We start from the raw sequence: 17,931 nt of genomic DNA on the forward strand, positions 1-17,931 counted from the left end.
AACACAAATTTGCTTAGAGTTTTTCAGAACAAAAAGTCTTATCCTCTCAAAAAGCAAAATCATTTTATCCTCTTAAAGAATTCCTTAGCCAATACACTTGCAATTCAATAAGGAATTATTTGAGTGCTCAAATTGTTCAATCTATCTCTTTCAAGAGAGATTTCTTCTTCTCTTCATTCTATTTCTTAAAAGGGATTAAGAGATCGAGGGTCTCTTGTTGTAAAGAAATCTGAACACAAACGAAGGGTTGTCCTTGTGTGGTTCAGAACTTGTAAAGGGATTTTGCAAGATAGTGGAACTCTCAAGCGGGTTGCTTGGGGACTGGACATAGACACAAGGGTGTGGCCGAACCAGTATAAATCTGAGTTTGCATTTTCTCTTCCCTTAAACTCCTTTATTGTTTATTGCTTATTGTTTCTATTCAGTAAGATTAATTTGCATTGTTATCTAGGAGTTTATTTTTAAAAAGGAATCTTGGGTTGTTGGGTTAAATTAAAAGTAGAATTTTTAATTGGAAAATAGTCTGTAATATCTTAATTCAACCCCCCCTTCTTAAGATATCTGAGGCCACTTGTCTAACAAGTGGTATCAGAGCTTCATTCTTGTATAAAGTTTAGAAGCTTCAAGAATAATGGCCTCAACAAACTTCTTATTTCTAGAAGGAAATTCAATCAATAGGCCTCCAATCTTTAATGGAGAGGGTTACCACTACTGGAAAACCCGAATGCAAATTTTCATTGAGGCAATAGACTTAAACATTTGGGAAGCCATAGAAATAGGACCTTATGTACTCACCATAGTAGAATGAACCACAATAGATGGGAACATAACAAGTGGATGCACAACAATAGAAAAACCTAGAGATAGATGGTCTGAAGAAGATAGAAGACGAGTACAATATAACTTAAAAGCCAAAAACATAATTACATTTGCCCTGGGAATGGATGAATATTTTAGGGTTTCAAATTGTAAGAGTGCTAAGGAAATGTGGGACATTCTACAAGTAACACATGAAGGCACAACAGATGTTAAAAGATCTAGGATAAACACATTAACTCATGAATATGAATTATTTAGGATGAATGCAAATGAAAATATACAAGACATGCAAAAGAGGTTCACACACATAGTAAATCATCTTTCATCTTTAGGGAAAATTTTTCCAAATGAAGATCTCATAAATAAAGTATTGAGATGTTTAAGCAGAGAATGGCAACCTAAGGTAACAACCATTATTGAATCATGAGATTTATCTAACATGTCTCTTGCTACTCTATTTGGAAAGTTACAGGAACATGAAATGGATCTGTTGAGATTAAATCAATACGAAGAAAATGATAAGAAAAAGAAGGGAATTGCTCTTAAAGCCTCATCTTCAATCTAAGAGGAAAGTGACATAGAAGATTCAATTGACATAGATGAAGATGAAGATCTTAGCCTCTTTGTCAAAAGATTCAACAAATTTATTAGAATGAGAGGAAATCAAAGAAGACAAAACTTCAAACCTAAAAGAAGGACTGAAGAGTCATCTCAAATCCCAAAATGCTTTGAGTGCAATCAACCCGGACATCTGAGGGTTGATTGTCCAATCTTTAAGAGAAAGATAGAGAAGTCTGAAAAGAAAACTATTGGAGATAAGAAGGCAAAGAAGGCCTATATCACATGGGATGATAACGACTTAGAATTTTCTGATGATTCTGAAAAAGAAATGGTTAATCTATGTCTAATGGGCAAAAATTATGAAAGCGACGAAGAGGTAACATCTTCTAACAAATCTATTTCTTTTGATGAGTTACAAGATGCATTTGCTGAATTACATAGTGAATCAATTAAACTAGCAAAACTTGTCTCTTCATCTAAGAAAACAATTTCAGATCTAGAGAAAGAAATTTCAAAATTAAACAAAGAAATAGATATTCTTAAAACTAAAGTTTCAATCTCTAAATCTAGTGATAAAGTTCATGTTTCTACTATGACTAATGAAAAAGTAAATTCATGTAAATGTTGTAGCAAATATGTAGAAGAAATTAAAAATTTGAAAAACTCATTGGCAAAATTTTCTATTGGCAAGAATAATCTAGATGTTATATTAGGAAATCAAAGATGTATTTTTGATAAAGCAGGAATTGGATACAAACCTAAAAAAACAACAAAAGTTTTACAAAAGTTTCTTTTCTTTCTCACAAAAATACAATTCTCCTTTCATTACATGTTTTTACTGTGGAAGAAAAGGGCATGACACATCTACACGTTATTTTAAGAAAAATTGCAACAATATCAAAATGATATGGATACCAAAAGGATCTTTAGTCAGTACTAACACACAAGGACACAATAAAGTTTGGGTACCTAAGTCACAAACTAGATCATGTAGGTATCTTTGAAGAAGAAATGGTACATAGATAATGGTTGTTCAAAGCATATGAGGGGAGATTCATCAAAGTTCACACATATCTCTCCCAAGAAAAGTGGGCATGTTACTTATGGTGATAACAACAAAGGTAGAATTCTTGGAGTTGGAAAAATAGGTACGAATTCTTCAAACTCCATTGACAATGTTCTACTTGTTGAAGGCCTTAAGCACAGCTTGCTTAGTGTTAGTCAATTATGTGATAAGGGCTATCTAGTATCATTTGATTCTCAAAAATGTCTTATTGAACATAAACATGATACAAATATAAAGCATATAGGGTATAGAGTTAACAATGTTTATATGATAGATTTAAGACAAAAACTAGATAATAATAAATGTTTTCTTAGCAAAGATGATGATCCATGGCTATGGCATAAACGTATTGCTCACATAAACATGGAACACTTAAATAAATTGATTTCAAAAGATTTAGTTGTTGGTTTGCCAAAACTAAAATTTGAAAAAGATAGACTATGTGATGCATGTCAGAAAGGAAAACAAACTAGAGTTGCATTCAAATCCAAAAACATTGTTTCAACTACTCAACCTTTACAATTACTACACATGGATTTGTTTGGCCCTTCTAGAATCATGAGTCTTGGAGGAAGTTACTATGCCCTTGTTATAGTTGATGACTATTCTAGACACACTTGGACACTATTTATCACTCATAAGAATAATTCATTTCAAGCATTTAGGAAACTTGCAAAAGTTATTCAAAATAAGAAAAATCTCAAAATTATATCTATTAGGAGTTATCATGGGGGTGAGTTTGAAAATAAAGAATTTGATTTATTTTGTGAAAAGCATGGTATTGAACATAATTTTTCTGCACCTAGAACCCCTCAACAAAATGGAGTTGTTGAAAGGAAAAATAGGTCTTTGGAAGAAATTGCTAGGACCTTATTGAATGATACTCCACTTCCAAAATATTTTTGGGCTGAAGCCGTTAATACTACATGTTATATCATGAATAGGGCTTTAATCAGACCTATCTTAAAGAAAACTCCATATGAATTGTTCAATGGTAGAAAACCAAACATCTCACATCTACATGTTTTTGGTTGCAAATGCTTTGTATTAAACAATGGAAAGGAAAACTTAGGAAAATTTGATGCTAAGTCAGATGAAGGAATTTTCCTTGGTTATTCCTTGCATAGTAAAGCTTATAGAATATATAATAAAAGAACTATGGCTATTGAAGAATCTATTCATGTTTCCTTTGATGAGTCTAATGCTATTTCTCCAAGAAAGGATATTTTAGATGATGTTGCAGAATCCTTAGAACAAATGCATATTCATGGACAAGATTCTAAAGGAAAAGGGAAAGGAAGCAATGAAGATCCTCCAGAAGAAGCCAAATCAAATGATGAACTTCCAAAAGAATGGAATGCTTCAAAAGATCATCCCCTTGACAACATTATTGGTGATATCTCAAAAGGGGTAACAACTAGACATTCTCTTAAAGATTTATGCAATAATATGGCTTTTGTGTCTATGATTGAACCTAAAAATATAAATGAAGCCATAATAGATGATCATTGGATAGTTGCTAGGCAAGAAGAACTAAATCAGTTTGAAAGAAACAATGTGTGGGAACTAGTAGAAAAACCTGAAAACTACCCCATCATAGGAACAAAATGGGTATTTAGGAATAAGTTAGATGAACATGGCATAATCATAAGGAATAAGGCTAGATTAGTTGCAAAAGGATACAATCAAGAAGAAGGTATAGATTATGAAGAAACATATGCTCCAATTGCAAGATTAGAAGCCATTAGAATGCTCTTAGCTTATACATCCATAATGAATTTTAAGCTTTATCAAATGGATGTTAAAAGTGCTTTTCTAAATGGCTTAATTCAAGAAGAAGTATATGTTGAACAACCTCCAGGTTTTGAAATATCAGATAAGCCAAATCATGTTTATAGATTGAAAAAGGCTTTATATGGTTTGAAACAAGCCCCTAGGGCATGGTATGAACGTCTAAGCAAATTTCTTTTAGAGAAAGATTTTTCTAGAGGAAAAGTGGATACTACACTATTTATAAAGAAAAAGTATGATGATATTTTGTTGGTTCAAATATATGTTGATGATATAATCTTTGGATCCACTAATGATTCATTGTGCAAGGAGTTTTCTCTTGATATGCAAAGCGAATTTGAGATGTCAATGATGGGAAAACTAAATTACTTCCTGGGGTTACAAATCAAGCAAACTAAAGAAGGTATATTTGTCAACCAAGAAAAATACTGCAAAGAATTGATCAAAATATTTGATATGGAAAGTTCAAGGCACATGGCTACACCTATGAGTACTGGCTGTTATTTAGATAAAGATGAATCCGGTTAGTCTATAGACATGAAACAATATTGAGGTATGATTAGATCTCTTCTCTATTTATCTGCTAGTAGACCAGATATCTTGTTTAGTGTATGCATGTGTGCTAGGTTCCAATCCAACCCCAAACAATCACATTTGAGTGCAGTAAAAAGAATCATAAGATACCTAATAGGAACAATCAATTTAGGATTATGGTATCCTAAGAACTCAACATGTAACTTAATAGAATACTCTGATTCTGACTTTGCCGGATCCAAAACTGATAGAAAGAGCACAAGTGGGACATGTCAATTTATTGGATCTGCTCTTGTATCATGGCATAGTAAGAAACAAAACAATGTTGCTTTATCTACTGTTGAAGCGGAATATATTTCTGCTGGCAGTTGCTGTGCTCAAATTTTATGGATGAAGCAACAACTATCTAACTATGGAATCCTTCTTGATCATATACCAATTAGGTGTGACAATACCAGTGCAATAAATCTATCCAAAAATCCAGTTCAACATTCTAGAACCAAACATATAGAAATTAGGCACCATTTTCTAAGAGATCATGTTCTGAAGGGAGATTGTGTGCTAGAATTTGTTGATACAAAGAATCAGCTTGCTAATATATTCACAAAACCTCTCCCCAAAGAAAAATTCTTTTCCATTAGAAGGGAATTATGCCTCTTAGATATTAGTGATTTTGATAAATAAGGATTGATTGATTGAATCATCTATGCTTAATGATTGATTGTTTGTGTTAAGTGTGTTACTTTGCTTGATTTTGCTTAAATTCCTGTTATTATGTTTGATTAATACATTATTGTGTGTTTGATGCTTGAATGATTGAATTAAATACATATGAGTGGTGATGGTTGATATAGTTAGATGTTTTTAGCATAGACATGAATAATTTTTAGAGGAACAAGCTTAGTTTGTGTTCTGGTAATCGATTACCATTAAGTGTAATCGATTATACAAGAGCAGATAGCCTGTAATCGATTACAGCAGCTAGTAATCGATTACCAGAAGGCTAAATGCTTCTGTAATCGATTAACAAATCTTGTAATCGATTACGTCACGTCCTTTTCTATAAATACTTACGAAATCCAATGGCAATGCGCAGCCACACTCCTCCTACGTGCCTCCTTTTTAGACATGGCAATGGGGCGGGTCGGGTACGGGTATTGCCTCCCCAATCCCTTACCCCGACTCCTCAACATATCCCCATACCCGTATCCGATACTCGACGGGTTTGAGTTTATTGTCCCATCCCCGTACCCATCGGGTATCGGGTATCCCCAACCCCGTTCCACACACCATTTAGAAAAATATTTTTTTTTTTGTAAAAAAATATTAAAAATTTGATTTTAGAAAAAAATAAATTGATTGTTAAACATTTATTTTTAACTACTTATATATCAATAAATTTATTATAACGCGTGTGTCTACATAAATAGTTAAGAAAATAATATTAAATTATGTAAAAATTTTAAAATAAAATTAACTAGTAGTAAAAATTATGTCTTTTGATTAAATTATGCAAAAATTCTAAAGATTTTAAGTGGCGGGGCGGGTTCGGGTTCGGGGTCGGGATGAGTCTAGTAATCCCATACCCGTACCCGTACCCGACTTTTGGTTATCGGGGAAAACCCGAACCCGAACCCATACCCGGTCAACTCGGGTATTACCCATCAAAGTCGGGACGGATTCGGGCGGGTACCCACGGGTACGAGTTTTCTTGCCATGTCTACTCTTTTTCCCTATATCTTCAAATCTTCATAACTCCCTCTATTCTTAACCAAATCACGTCCCACAAAGCCTAATCTTCATCATTTTCACTCCTCTTTCAATTTCACCGATTGAAATTCACTGAAACTTCATCAAATGGAAGAATCATCGAAGAAGCGAAAGGGAACGTCCTCCACCACCACTGCTGTTGGCCATCGCCGCCACGGACCATCTGAAGCACCCACAACACCAATTCATTCTTCCTTATCATCTCCAAGATCATCTACTCTATTTTCTTCAGATGATCAATGTCTACAGTACAACTCTTAATTTTCTTCTAGGATCATCTTAGACCCTAAGTACCTAGACACAAATTTCACATTTGACTGTTATCAAGTGTTTCAAAACTCTGGATTGGTTGATTTTATGTCCTTAAAATTGACTTACTATCTTGAACTTGTTAAAGTCTTTTACAACAATTTAAAAATTCAGGATGATATTATTTCTTCTGAGGTGCATGATATTTCTATGAACATTGATCAATCTTTGTTCTTTTCATTGACTAAATTACCCAGTCAAAGTGCACCTTTTGAGGGAACCATTGTTGATGACTGGAAGTTTGATTATTCTAGCACTATTAGAAAATACACTTTCAACATCGGTTATTTAGAACATTCTACATCGGTTCTAAAACCGATGTTGAAAGTGCCGATGTTGAATGTATCAATGTTAACATCGGTTTTGTAAAACCAATGTTAACATATATATGACAACATCGGTTCTCTAAATACCTGATGTTAAACACAATGAACAACAACAAAAAAAGTGTATGCATGATGAACGTTGACATCGATTTTGCAGTAAAATCGATGTTAATATGTTATATTAACATCGGTTTTCTAGAAAAAGCGTTGTTAATGTAATATATTAACATCGGTTTCCTACGATAACCGATGTTAATATATTCCATTAACATCGGTTTTGCTAGAAAACCGATGTCAACGTTGATGATGCATACACTTATTTGGTGTAGTTCTTTGTGTATAACATCGGTTATGTGTAGATAACCGATGTTAATATTCAAATGTTCACATCGGTTATTTATAACTAACCGATGTTAATGTACAAGAGTTGACATCGGTTATCTACAGATGACCGATGTTAAAATACAAACGCTGACATCGGTTATACACAAATAACCGATGTCAATATACAAACGTTAACATCGGTTGTCTTACAACCGATGTTAAGGTTCATGTCGACATCGGTTTTTGTAAATAACCGATATTGTTTATCATATTAACATCGGTTTTTGTTAATAACCAATGTTGTTTTCAAGTATTTTTTTTATATATACTTTCTGTTTTTACAGTAAACCCAAAATTGAACCTGTCAAATGTAATTTCAAGCCCAATTCACAGCAAATAAACATTTTATTCTGCTTTCAAGCAGTTTTAATGATAATAAACATCAAATAATTGATTTATCATAAAGAACAATCATCAAATGAATTCAATGTTCATATTACATAGAAAATGTAAAAAATGTTAAACCAAAGTAAACTAAGGAAAAAACCATTGTCCCTAAATCCTAGGCCTGATCTCTAACTCGGAGATAAAACTATGCCCACTGGATCCTCAATGCCTTTAATCTCTCTAGCTCCAATGGTCTAGGATCGTTAAAATACTGCATGATGAAATAAATCATAATAAGTTAATAATGTAATACAAATTATAAATAAATCGATTTTGTTTGAAATAAACTTACCGCTTCCCAATTATTCCTAAAAGTTCCTAAAATGATGGCGGACATCCAGTGCATCACATAGTAGCCGCACTCAGTACTTCCTTTTTTTCTATTACACTAAATACATAATGAAATTTGGATATTAATTAAACAACTAGTGTACATACACATAAAGAAATATATATAAGTGGAAGTTTTATGTAAATGACGTACCTTGACGACAATCCACCTAGCAGAAGCCTTTGATTTGTGGAGCATCATCAAGACCTTTTAAAGCACTGTTCCAGATGAGTAACAATTAAAAACTGGTGTTGTACGTTGAGGTATTACAATGCAAATGTATTGAAAAGAACACTAACCTATTAATAATCCCCTTAAGGAAGTTGTCTGGCCTGTTATGCAATGAACAAAACCAGACAACTAGGTGTTCCTTGGGCAAGATGACCACCATCTGCCAGTGTCCGCTGCAGTGGAACCTAAAATGGGTTAGTACATTAGTAAACATTAATTAAATTTAGTTATTTTGTGACTTACCCATTTAGGTAGGCTCCAAGATAGACATCGCGTTGTGAACTCTGCATCCAACTCTTTATGTAACTTTCAGACTCAAACTGCGATTACCCTCACCTCTGAATGGACTGTGGCTCGACGAATCCATAGATATCAGAATTCCCCACTCGTATACATGTTTCAGTGAGATGCCTGTTTATGTTAAGTCAAAGTTAAATATTTATGAATTGAAAGCAATAACTTAGGTAATTAAAAGTAATATAAAATGACTTACAGAATCCACAACTGTAACACTGATATGCTGAGACATTGACCACCGTGTGCAATTTCGGAGAGGTCTTCATGCTTTATGTAGAGGGGGAAATCTGGATTAATGACCCCGAACACGGTGGCATCCCATCTAACCTGATAAGGCCTCAAGAAAAGCTCTGGGATGGTCAATGTCATCAGATAAAGCGGATCATCAACCTTCGGATCGGGCTTCGGAGGTGGTTTTGCCGGAGACACAACTACCTGTTCATGAAACAAAGTTAAATAGCCTAATTTGAGGCACGCTTAATGAATTAATTTAAAAAGAAGAAACATATAGTAAGGACAATAAGTACCTGCTGTGATAAAGATTTGACCAGATGTGTCGGCCAAGCAAGGAAGGTGTGAAGTGCCTGCCCCACTAAGGAAACCTCATCAGTGGGTACAGGAACTGGAGCATCTGCATCTGTAACCTCCTCCACACTCACCTTTACTTGGCCAGGCAACAAAGGAGTGTTATGAACAACAGTGGATCCCTCATAAACTCTCCCAATGGCAACCAGGCAGGCAGGATCTGCTTCTATGTACAAGCCGCACCTATCAGAGTCACCCGTCTCAGGATCGTTTCTTGAGGGATCAACACAACTCCCCTTTGTGCTCACTCGAGGACCGGAGGGACCAACCAGAGGCTCAGGAGGCACTGCAAGTCCCTGAGATTGCATCTGCGACTGAAGCTGGGACTGCATGTGGCTGAAGGATTCCATGACCTGCCTTGTCACTTTCTCTGTGATGGACTCCTCTAGCTGGTCCCTGATTTGCTGGGTCAGTTGCTGCAATTCGTCAGGAGGCAGGGAGGAAGCGCTGCGTGACATCCGTGGAGCTGATCTAAAGTATTGCTTGATGGTGACACCGGCTCCAGCATCACGGACACGTCCAGGGTGCTCTAGACATCCAATAGCAGCGGTGAGAACATCCTGACGTCTATGGGGGACGAACGATCCCTGTGTGGCCTGCTCCTTAGAGGAATCCTGCACAGAAAACACACAGTGGTATATGGCATTCTCAAAATATTGAAATATAATTGTAATGGTTAGTTGAAAATGACTTACAATCTTCTCAGCGATTTCCTTTGCGGCCTCAGTCGTCATCTCCCCTGTCTTCTTCGTGCGGGCCATCTTCCACTTCACGTGGCGTCTGACCGGGGATAGAGGGTTGATGATGCCATCAACGCTTCTTGACTGTGCAGCTTCCTCCAGCTTCTTCTTTGTCTTCTCAGCCAGGAGCTTCTGCTCCAAATAATCATAACCCCCACGAGACAAAATGTGGGGGACAGTATTCTGCTTCTGGATGGCCTGTGCCTTCTTGCACACATCCTGAAAAAACTAAACAATAATGTTTGAAATGGGTAGAATGAAGTATAACAACATCATGTTTTTTGAAAAACAACTTAAATGGCAAGGAACATACCTCCCAAGAAGGGTCTCTGCAAGTCTGGCAAAACTGGGCTCACTTTTCCTTGCTGATGCCGTATTTCTCACAGACAATGTCCTCGACACCGTCCTGATCGGCTGTAAGGGCCCATTTCCTCGTGAGGTTTGATTTAAATTGCCTCCATCTCTCCCCAACGGTCTGCAGTAACTTCCTTTTCGTCCTACTGTGAGAAGCCTCTGGGATATCAAATTCCGCCTGACAACATCAAATAAATTTTATTTGTTACAATAATATATTTTTTGGCTATTAATTAAAAAAATCAAATAAGAAAAGAAAAATACCTGAATATCCTCCCAAATCAGGTCCTTCTGAGCAGTAGGGACCTCTTTCCAGTTCTAGTAGGTGACGTCCACCTTATCACGTGCCACAATCCCCAAATATGTTCTTAATTTCTTCCTGTGGGGACCGTCGGCCTTCCCAATAGCAGGATCAACATGCACCACTGGTCTCTCAGCACCAGGTGGTCTAGTGGACAACGATCGTAGACGTGAGACTTTGTGTGTCTGCTTCATGGCAGACGGCGAAGACGATGCGTCCGAAGGAGGAGGAGAAAGAGGAGAAGGAGGAGGAGGAGGATTGGAGGCAGGTGTAGAACCCATGATCTTTTATACAATAACATACAGAAACATACAAAATAGGATTAATCAAAAGAGGATCAGTCATAAGTTTTTTTTTTGGAAGGCAAAAGTATAATATTATTAATAAAACATAACAGTACCAGAGGTACTGAGGAGATCAAATACAAGACACCCAAGGTGCCACCTTCCAAAAACATAAAACCCAAGAAAACCCCACCATTGAAGGAGACAAGACAAATTAACCAAAGGACTCCGAAAGATTGGTAGACCAATGGTTAAATAAAGTATTGAAACCTTTCTTAGTAGCTTTTAACCAAGACCAAGCAAGAAATAAAGCATCATCCATGACTTTGGGAGGGTCAAAAGGGGTGCCCTGAAAGTGATTTAGTTGTGCTTTTTAATTGTGATTTGGGGCAACCGTGTTATAAAAAGTCTCTTACATGTAATCAAAAGTCAATGTATGCTTGATGGAATATAAATACTATATCTTTAGAAATACACATGTACATGGCATCCTTAGGACTTCATCCAGCTGATGTTTGTCGTCAGTTTCATCATCCACCACCCTTTTCTTCTCTGCCTTCTCACGTTTGTTGTTGTTAAACCCATATTTATGCCTTCTTCCCTTAATGTCTTGTTTTATCACAACTTTAGCCGAATTTCCTATCTTCAGCACAGTTGAATCTCCTGTCTTATTCTCCAATGACACACTTTGATGGCCTGTATCTCTTTTCTTCGTATGTTCTAGTGGTTTAGCTTCCGAATGCATAGAGCAATCTGAATTTTCCAGTGATCACCAAAGGCTTCTGCATCAGCATTGACATTCTCTACCATCTTTGGTTTATGCTTCTGTGTTGCATTCCGTGCTTCCTCCTTATAATTCTCGGATTTATTGGAGGTCTCACTAGAAGGATCAGCACCAATCCGTGCCTGTTCCTCCTTTACCAGCTCAATATCTTTCGTTTCACCTTTGCTTTTGTAAACTACACTATAATTTACAAAACAAAAGTTGAAAGGAAAGATATTGAGCTGGTAGACGAGGAAGAAGCACAGATTGGTGTTGATCGTTCTAGTGCAACCTTTAATAAATATGAGATTTATATGGAGGAAGCACGGAATGCAACACAGAAGCATAAACCAAAGAGGGTGGAGAGTGTCAATGCTGATGCAGAAGCCTTTGGTGATCACTAGAAAATTCAAATTGCTTTACGCATTCTGAAGCTGAAGCACTAGAACATACAAAGAAAAGAGATACAGGCCATCAAAGTGTGTCATTGGAGCATAAGACAGGAGATTCAACTCTGCTGAAGATAAGAGATTCGGCTAAAGTTGTGATAAAACAAGACATGAAGGGAAGAAAGCATAAATATGGGTTTACCAACAATAAACGTGAGAAGACAGAGAAGAAAAGGGTGGTGGATGATGAAACTGGCGACAAACATGAGCTGTATAAAGTCCTAAGGATACCATCTAAAAGAAAATACCGATGCCTCAATCAGAGAAAAATGTAGCTATCATTTACTTGCTTTGGTGACCGCTGTCTCTGCAGAAAATTACATTAGATGATGTTAATCAATTCTCCTTCATCATGATCATTTCGATTAGCATGAACGTCGTCAGCTTCTTCTTCTCCGACAACGTTAAGAGTGATTTGAGCGGTCAAAGGACTAACATAGGTGTCCATGTATGAATCATCATCTTCTACATTAACACCAATTGTTTTACCCTGCAGAACCACACACCACCTTTCATCACAAGGGTCTTGCACGTAAAATACTTGTCTAGCTTGTTCTGCCATGATGAAAGGGTCATTGTGGTAACCAAGTTTCTTTAGGTCTACCAACGTAAATCCTATATCATTGGCACACACACCAGTGTTGCTGTCAACCCATTTACTTTTGAAAACACATACCATAAATTTCACATAGTTAAGCTCCCAAATTTCATCAATGAACCCAAAGTAAGGGATGGAAGGTACACAGGGATTGGCGTCATTGACACTTGCGAAGTGTTGAGATTCAGCCCTTAGGGTGACCCTGTTGTTCTGCATTGTACTTTTGTGTAAAATGAATACCTATTTATGCCGTATCCTTGCCAGGTTATAACATTTCTTTTAGGCCCATCTGCTAGCTTTCTTAATGTTTCCGAAGCATTCTCATCTGCAAAGATTGTATCTTTAAACCAATCACAGAAAGTCTTGTTATGCTTTTTCAACACCCAATTCTTTGACATTTTCGGATTATTCTGTTTGACTAAAGCTTCATGCTTAACTATGTATGGAAAAACTTCATTACTATTTTTCAAGACATACAAGTGAGCTTGTAACAAATCTTCTACACTTGGAGTGATCACATGCAGTCCTCTTGAACCCTTACCACCCACTCTGTCATCATGCCGAGACTCAGGAAGCCCAACAGGTTTAGCCTTCTCTAAGTATTCTAAACAAAATTCAATGGCTTCTTCTGCAATGTACCACTCTACAATAGATGCTTCAGGATGATATAGATTCTTTGTATACCCTTTTAAGATCTTCATGTATCGCTCAACCGGGTACATCCATCGTAGATAAATAGGACCACATCATTTGATTTCTCTGACCAGATGCACAATCAAGTGAATCATGATGTCAAAGAAAGCAGGGGGAAAATACATCTCTAACTGGCACAGAATAATTGCGGCCTCATTTTCCAACTCATCAAACTTGACTGGATCAATGACTTTGCTACATATAGCATGGAAGAAAAAGCACATGCGAGTTATTGCTAACCTGAATTTGTTTGGCATGATGTCTCGTATAGCCACGGCTAACAATTGTTGCATGAGCACGTGACAATCGTGAGACTTTAACCCTACAAGCTTAAGCTCCTTCAACTACACAAGGCTCTTAATATTTGAAGAGTATCCTTGTGGAACCTTTACCCGACGAAGACACTGACAAAAACTTATCTTCTCCTTCTTGGACAAAGTATGGCAGGCTGGGGGCAAGTAAATTTTCTTCCCATCAGACCTTGGATGCAACTGTGATCGTATACCCATATCAGCTAGATCTTGACTGGTATTCAAGCCATCCTTCATCTTGCCTTGAATGTTAAGGAGCGTCCCAACCACACTGTCACAAACATTTTTCTTCATATGCATAACATCAATACAATGTCTAACGTCAAGATCACACCAGTACGGAAGATCAAAGAAAATGGACCTCTTCTTCCATATGCAACTCTGACTTTTATCCTTCTTTTGGGTCTTCCCAAATACAGTATTCAGGTGTTGAACCCGCTGATATACCTACTCACCAGTCAACGGTATCGGCGCAATATCATGCTCTTGACTTCCATTAAAAGCTTTTTTAGTCGTCTGTAAGGATGATTGGGTGTTAGAAAGCGGTGATGCCTACTATAGACTATTTTTCTTCCATGTTTAAGTTGTATGTAACTTGTGTTTTCTTCGCAGATGGGGCATGCATGATGACCCTTAACACTGTAACCATTAAGATTTCCATATGCTGGAAAGTCATTAATGGTACAAAAAAGCATTGCACACATTTTGAATGTCTCTTTGCGAAACGCATCAAACACTACAACCCCCTCGTCCCACAACTTTCTCAGATCTTCAACCAACGGACTTAGATAAACATCAATGTCATTTCCTGGCTGTCTTGGGCCCGATATCATCATAGACAAAATCATGTATTTTTGCTTCATGCACAACCAAGAAGGCAAATTGTAAATTACTAGCAGAACTGGCCATGAACTGTGTTGAGTGCTTAACATGCCATATGGATTCATTCCATCACTGGCTAGTCCAAGTCGAAGATTTCTTGGCTCTTTCCCGAAATTCGGATACAAACCATCAATCTTCTTCCACTACGAGCAATCAGCCGGATGACGGACCATTCCATCAGAAATCCTTCCATTTGCATGCCATGTAAGGTCTTTTGCGTCATCCTCATTAGAAAAAAGACGCTTAAACCTTGGAATGATTGGAAGATACCACAAAACCTTCGCTGGGGGGCCCTTGTTGGAGTTTTCATCAGAACTGCTTTCCTCTTCATCCTTCACTTTGTACCGTGAAGTCCCACAGATAGGGCATTTCGACATTTCTTGGAATTCATGCCTGTACAGTATGCAATCGTTGGGGCAAGCATGAATCTTTTGATACTCCATACCCATCGGACACAATATCTTTTTCGCCTTATAGTAACTTTCAGGAAACATGTTGTCCTCTGGAAGCAGATTGTGCACTACCTCAAGTAGTGAGGTGAAACTTTTGTCACTCCACCCATACCTGGCCTTCACATTAACCAGACTTAACACAGCGGACAACAGGGTTAAGGAATTCTTGCACCCTGCATTCAAAGGCTTCTTTGAATCACTATGCAATCCTTCATACACAGGGGCGTGTGCTTGCTGGAAAGACTTTTGTCCAAGGTCACGAATCATGTCCTCCAACCGATCTCCCATTTCTACATCAAACGGTTCAGATTGGGACCCACTCTTCTTAATCCCATCACACAATAGATGGTCCCGTATGTCATCAAGTAGTTGTCGTCTTCCATTCAAAAAGTTGATGCAAGGACAATAATATTTTCCTTCTTCATTCAGTCGACCTCTTTCTGAAGCAAATTGAAAGAACTATTCGACGCCATCCTCATATTCTGGGCTCATGCGACTTTCATTCATCCAACTTCGATCCATCTAAGCAATTCCATGCATGAAAATATCACTTTTTTATTTATAGGTGTGGCCCTATCCCATTTAGGAAAACTGTCTTTTATGTTAGCTTCAAACGTCAGGGTTACCATTATTTACATTAATTTGACTAAATTTCGATAGCATTTCGCATTGGTCTCCAAGTACACGACATGACATCGGTGAAATGAATTTCCCGATAATCAAGTATGCACTCAGAGAACAATTTGAAATGCATTGAACCAAAATTTAATCAAATTAATGAAAATAATAATAACCTTCACGAATGAATCTAACATAAAAATACCAGTCTCCCCAAACTGTCCAAATGGAGAATTCAAGACTAAATACAATGACTAATGCAATATGTCTGCAAGAGTCATTACATTCAGTCTCAAATGGGAATCTAAGGTTCACTCAGCATGAACAACAGTTGTTTATATAGCAAATTACACTGATCATATACAAGAACATACAAAAGGTAAAATTCAATTACAGGCAAATATAGACATCAACAGTTGTTTATGTATCTAATTTAAAATGCTGGGTTTGAAGGGTGCTTATGCTTTATTATTGTAGTTGGGTATATGTGTGTGTGGGTGTGTCTGTGGTTCCTTCAGGTTTGACACTGCACAAACTCTTGTGTCAAGGTTCCTTCAGGTTTTTTCTTTTTTCGAGGACGAGGGTGAGAGCCCCGTCGAGTCTGATGAAACAAAAGTCCAAACTTGGAGCAGCCAACATTATAGGAACGAACCTGTGGTTGTTGTTGCTGCTCCACGATTGCAAAAATATTCTACTTTTGATGACCAGAGTGGGGAGAAGCCTCTGCTTTTGCCCATTCGAAGCTTGAAATCTCGCTTATCTGAAGAAGATATTGATGTTCAATCTCTGAACATGTCAATGAGTTCTAAAAGATTTTCAAGCTATTCGAATAGAAAAGCAGAAGTTAAAGCTGTTGATGCTGATGATGTCGATGCTGAAGTTCAGTCTCAAAAGAGGTCAACATCTTCCAAAAGATTTTCAAGCAATTCAAATAGAAACACAAAAGTTGAAGGTTCTAGAGCTGAGAACAAGAAGAAAGAGAGTGTGGTGCTTCCTTCTCCCATTCCATGGCGTTCAAGATCAGGAAGATTGGAACATAAGCAAGAAGAATTTGATGAAGCCTCTAACATGATGTTTCCTTCTTCAAAGGAGGAATCTCACCCTGTGAAGTCTCAACCTTCTTGCGCTTCTTCACGAGACAATTCCGTGTCTTTTTCTCCTTCTTGTGGAATTTGACGATGATGATGACGATGATGACACAAAAATCGAGGACCTGTAGACAAAGGATCAAGCTGAATGTTTTGATGATGCCAAAGGATTACATGAATCATATGCTTCTCAAAGATTGACAAAGCAATTAGAGATATTCAAGATGGATGATCAAGACAGTCTATAGAGTCTTAGAAAGGATATTAAATAGGAAGGGAATTCCAATTGAAATCGCAAAAGGTTTGGCCAAGAATTTTAAGTTAAAAAAGTCTTTTTCAACAAATTTACTCTCTGGTAATCGATTACCAGAGGAGGTAATCGATTACCAGTGGCCAAAACTGATTTACAACAGCTATTAAAATTTGAATTCAAAATTTGCACTATGTAATCGATTACACATATATGGTAATCGATTACCAGTAGTTTCTGAACGTTTTAATTCAAATTTTAAAGAGTGTAATCGATTACACACTTATTGTAATCGATTACCAGAGGAGTTTTTCAGAAAACATTCTCAACAGTCACATCTTTTTATGTGGTTATTGAATGGCTATCATAGGCCTATATATATGTGACTTGAGACACGATTTTGACAGAGTTTTTGAGAACAACAAGTGTTTATCCTCTCAAAGAGCAAAAATAATTCTATCCTCTTAAAAATTCCTTGGCCAATTCAATTGCAATTCATTAAGGAATTATTTGAGTGCTCAATCTGTAAAATCTATCTCTTTCTAGAGAGATTCATTCTTCTTCTTCTTCTCATTCTCTAAGGGATTAAAAGACCGTGGGTCTCTTGTTGTAAAGGAATTCTAAACACAAAGGAAGGATTGTCCTTGTGTGTTTAGAACTTGTAAAAGGAATTTACAAGATAGTGGAACTCTCAAGCGGGTTGCTTGGGGACTGGACGTAGGCACAAGGGTGTGGCCGAACCAGTATAAATCTGAGT

The 17,931-nt window shown here is 37.0% G+C and overlaps 1 protein-coding gene across 1 annotated transcript; it reads left to right on the forward strand.

Moving 5' to 3' along the window:
• Positions 1 to 9,721: 9,721 nt before the first annotated feature.
• LOC102670267 (uncharacterized) lies at positions 9,722 to 17,012 on the forward strand. The gene is made up of 3 exons (XM_006606643.1): positions 9,722 to 9,880; positions 10,986 to 11,050; positions 16,355 to 17,012. The coding sequence occupies exons 1-3, from the start codon at positions 9,722 to 9,724 to the stop codon at positions 17,010 to 17,012; spliced, it is 882 nt and encodes a 293-aa protein (XP_006606706.1).
• The last annotated feature ends 919 nt before the right edge of the window (positions 17,013 to 17,931 follow it).

This window comes from Glycine max, chromosome 20, assembly GCF_000004515.6.
Source record: "Glycine max cultivar Williams 82 chromosome 20, Glycine_max_v4.0, whole genome shotgun sequence".
NCBI lineage: Eukaryota > Viridiplantae > Streptophyta > Magnoliopsida > Fabales > Fabaceae > Glycine > Glycine max.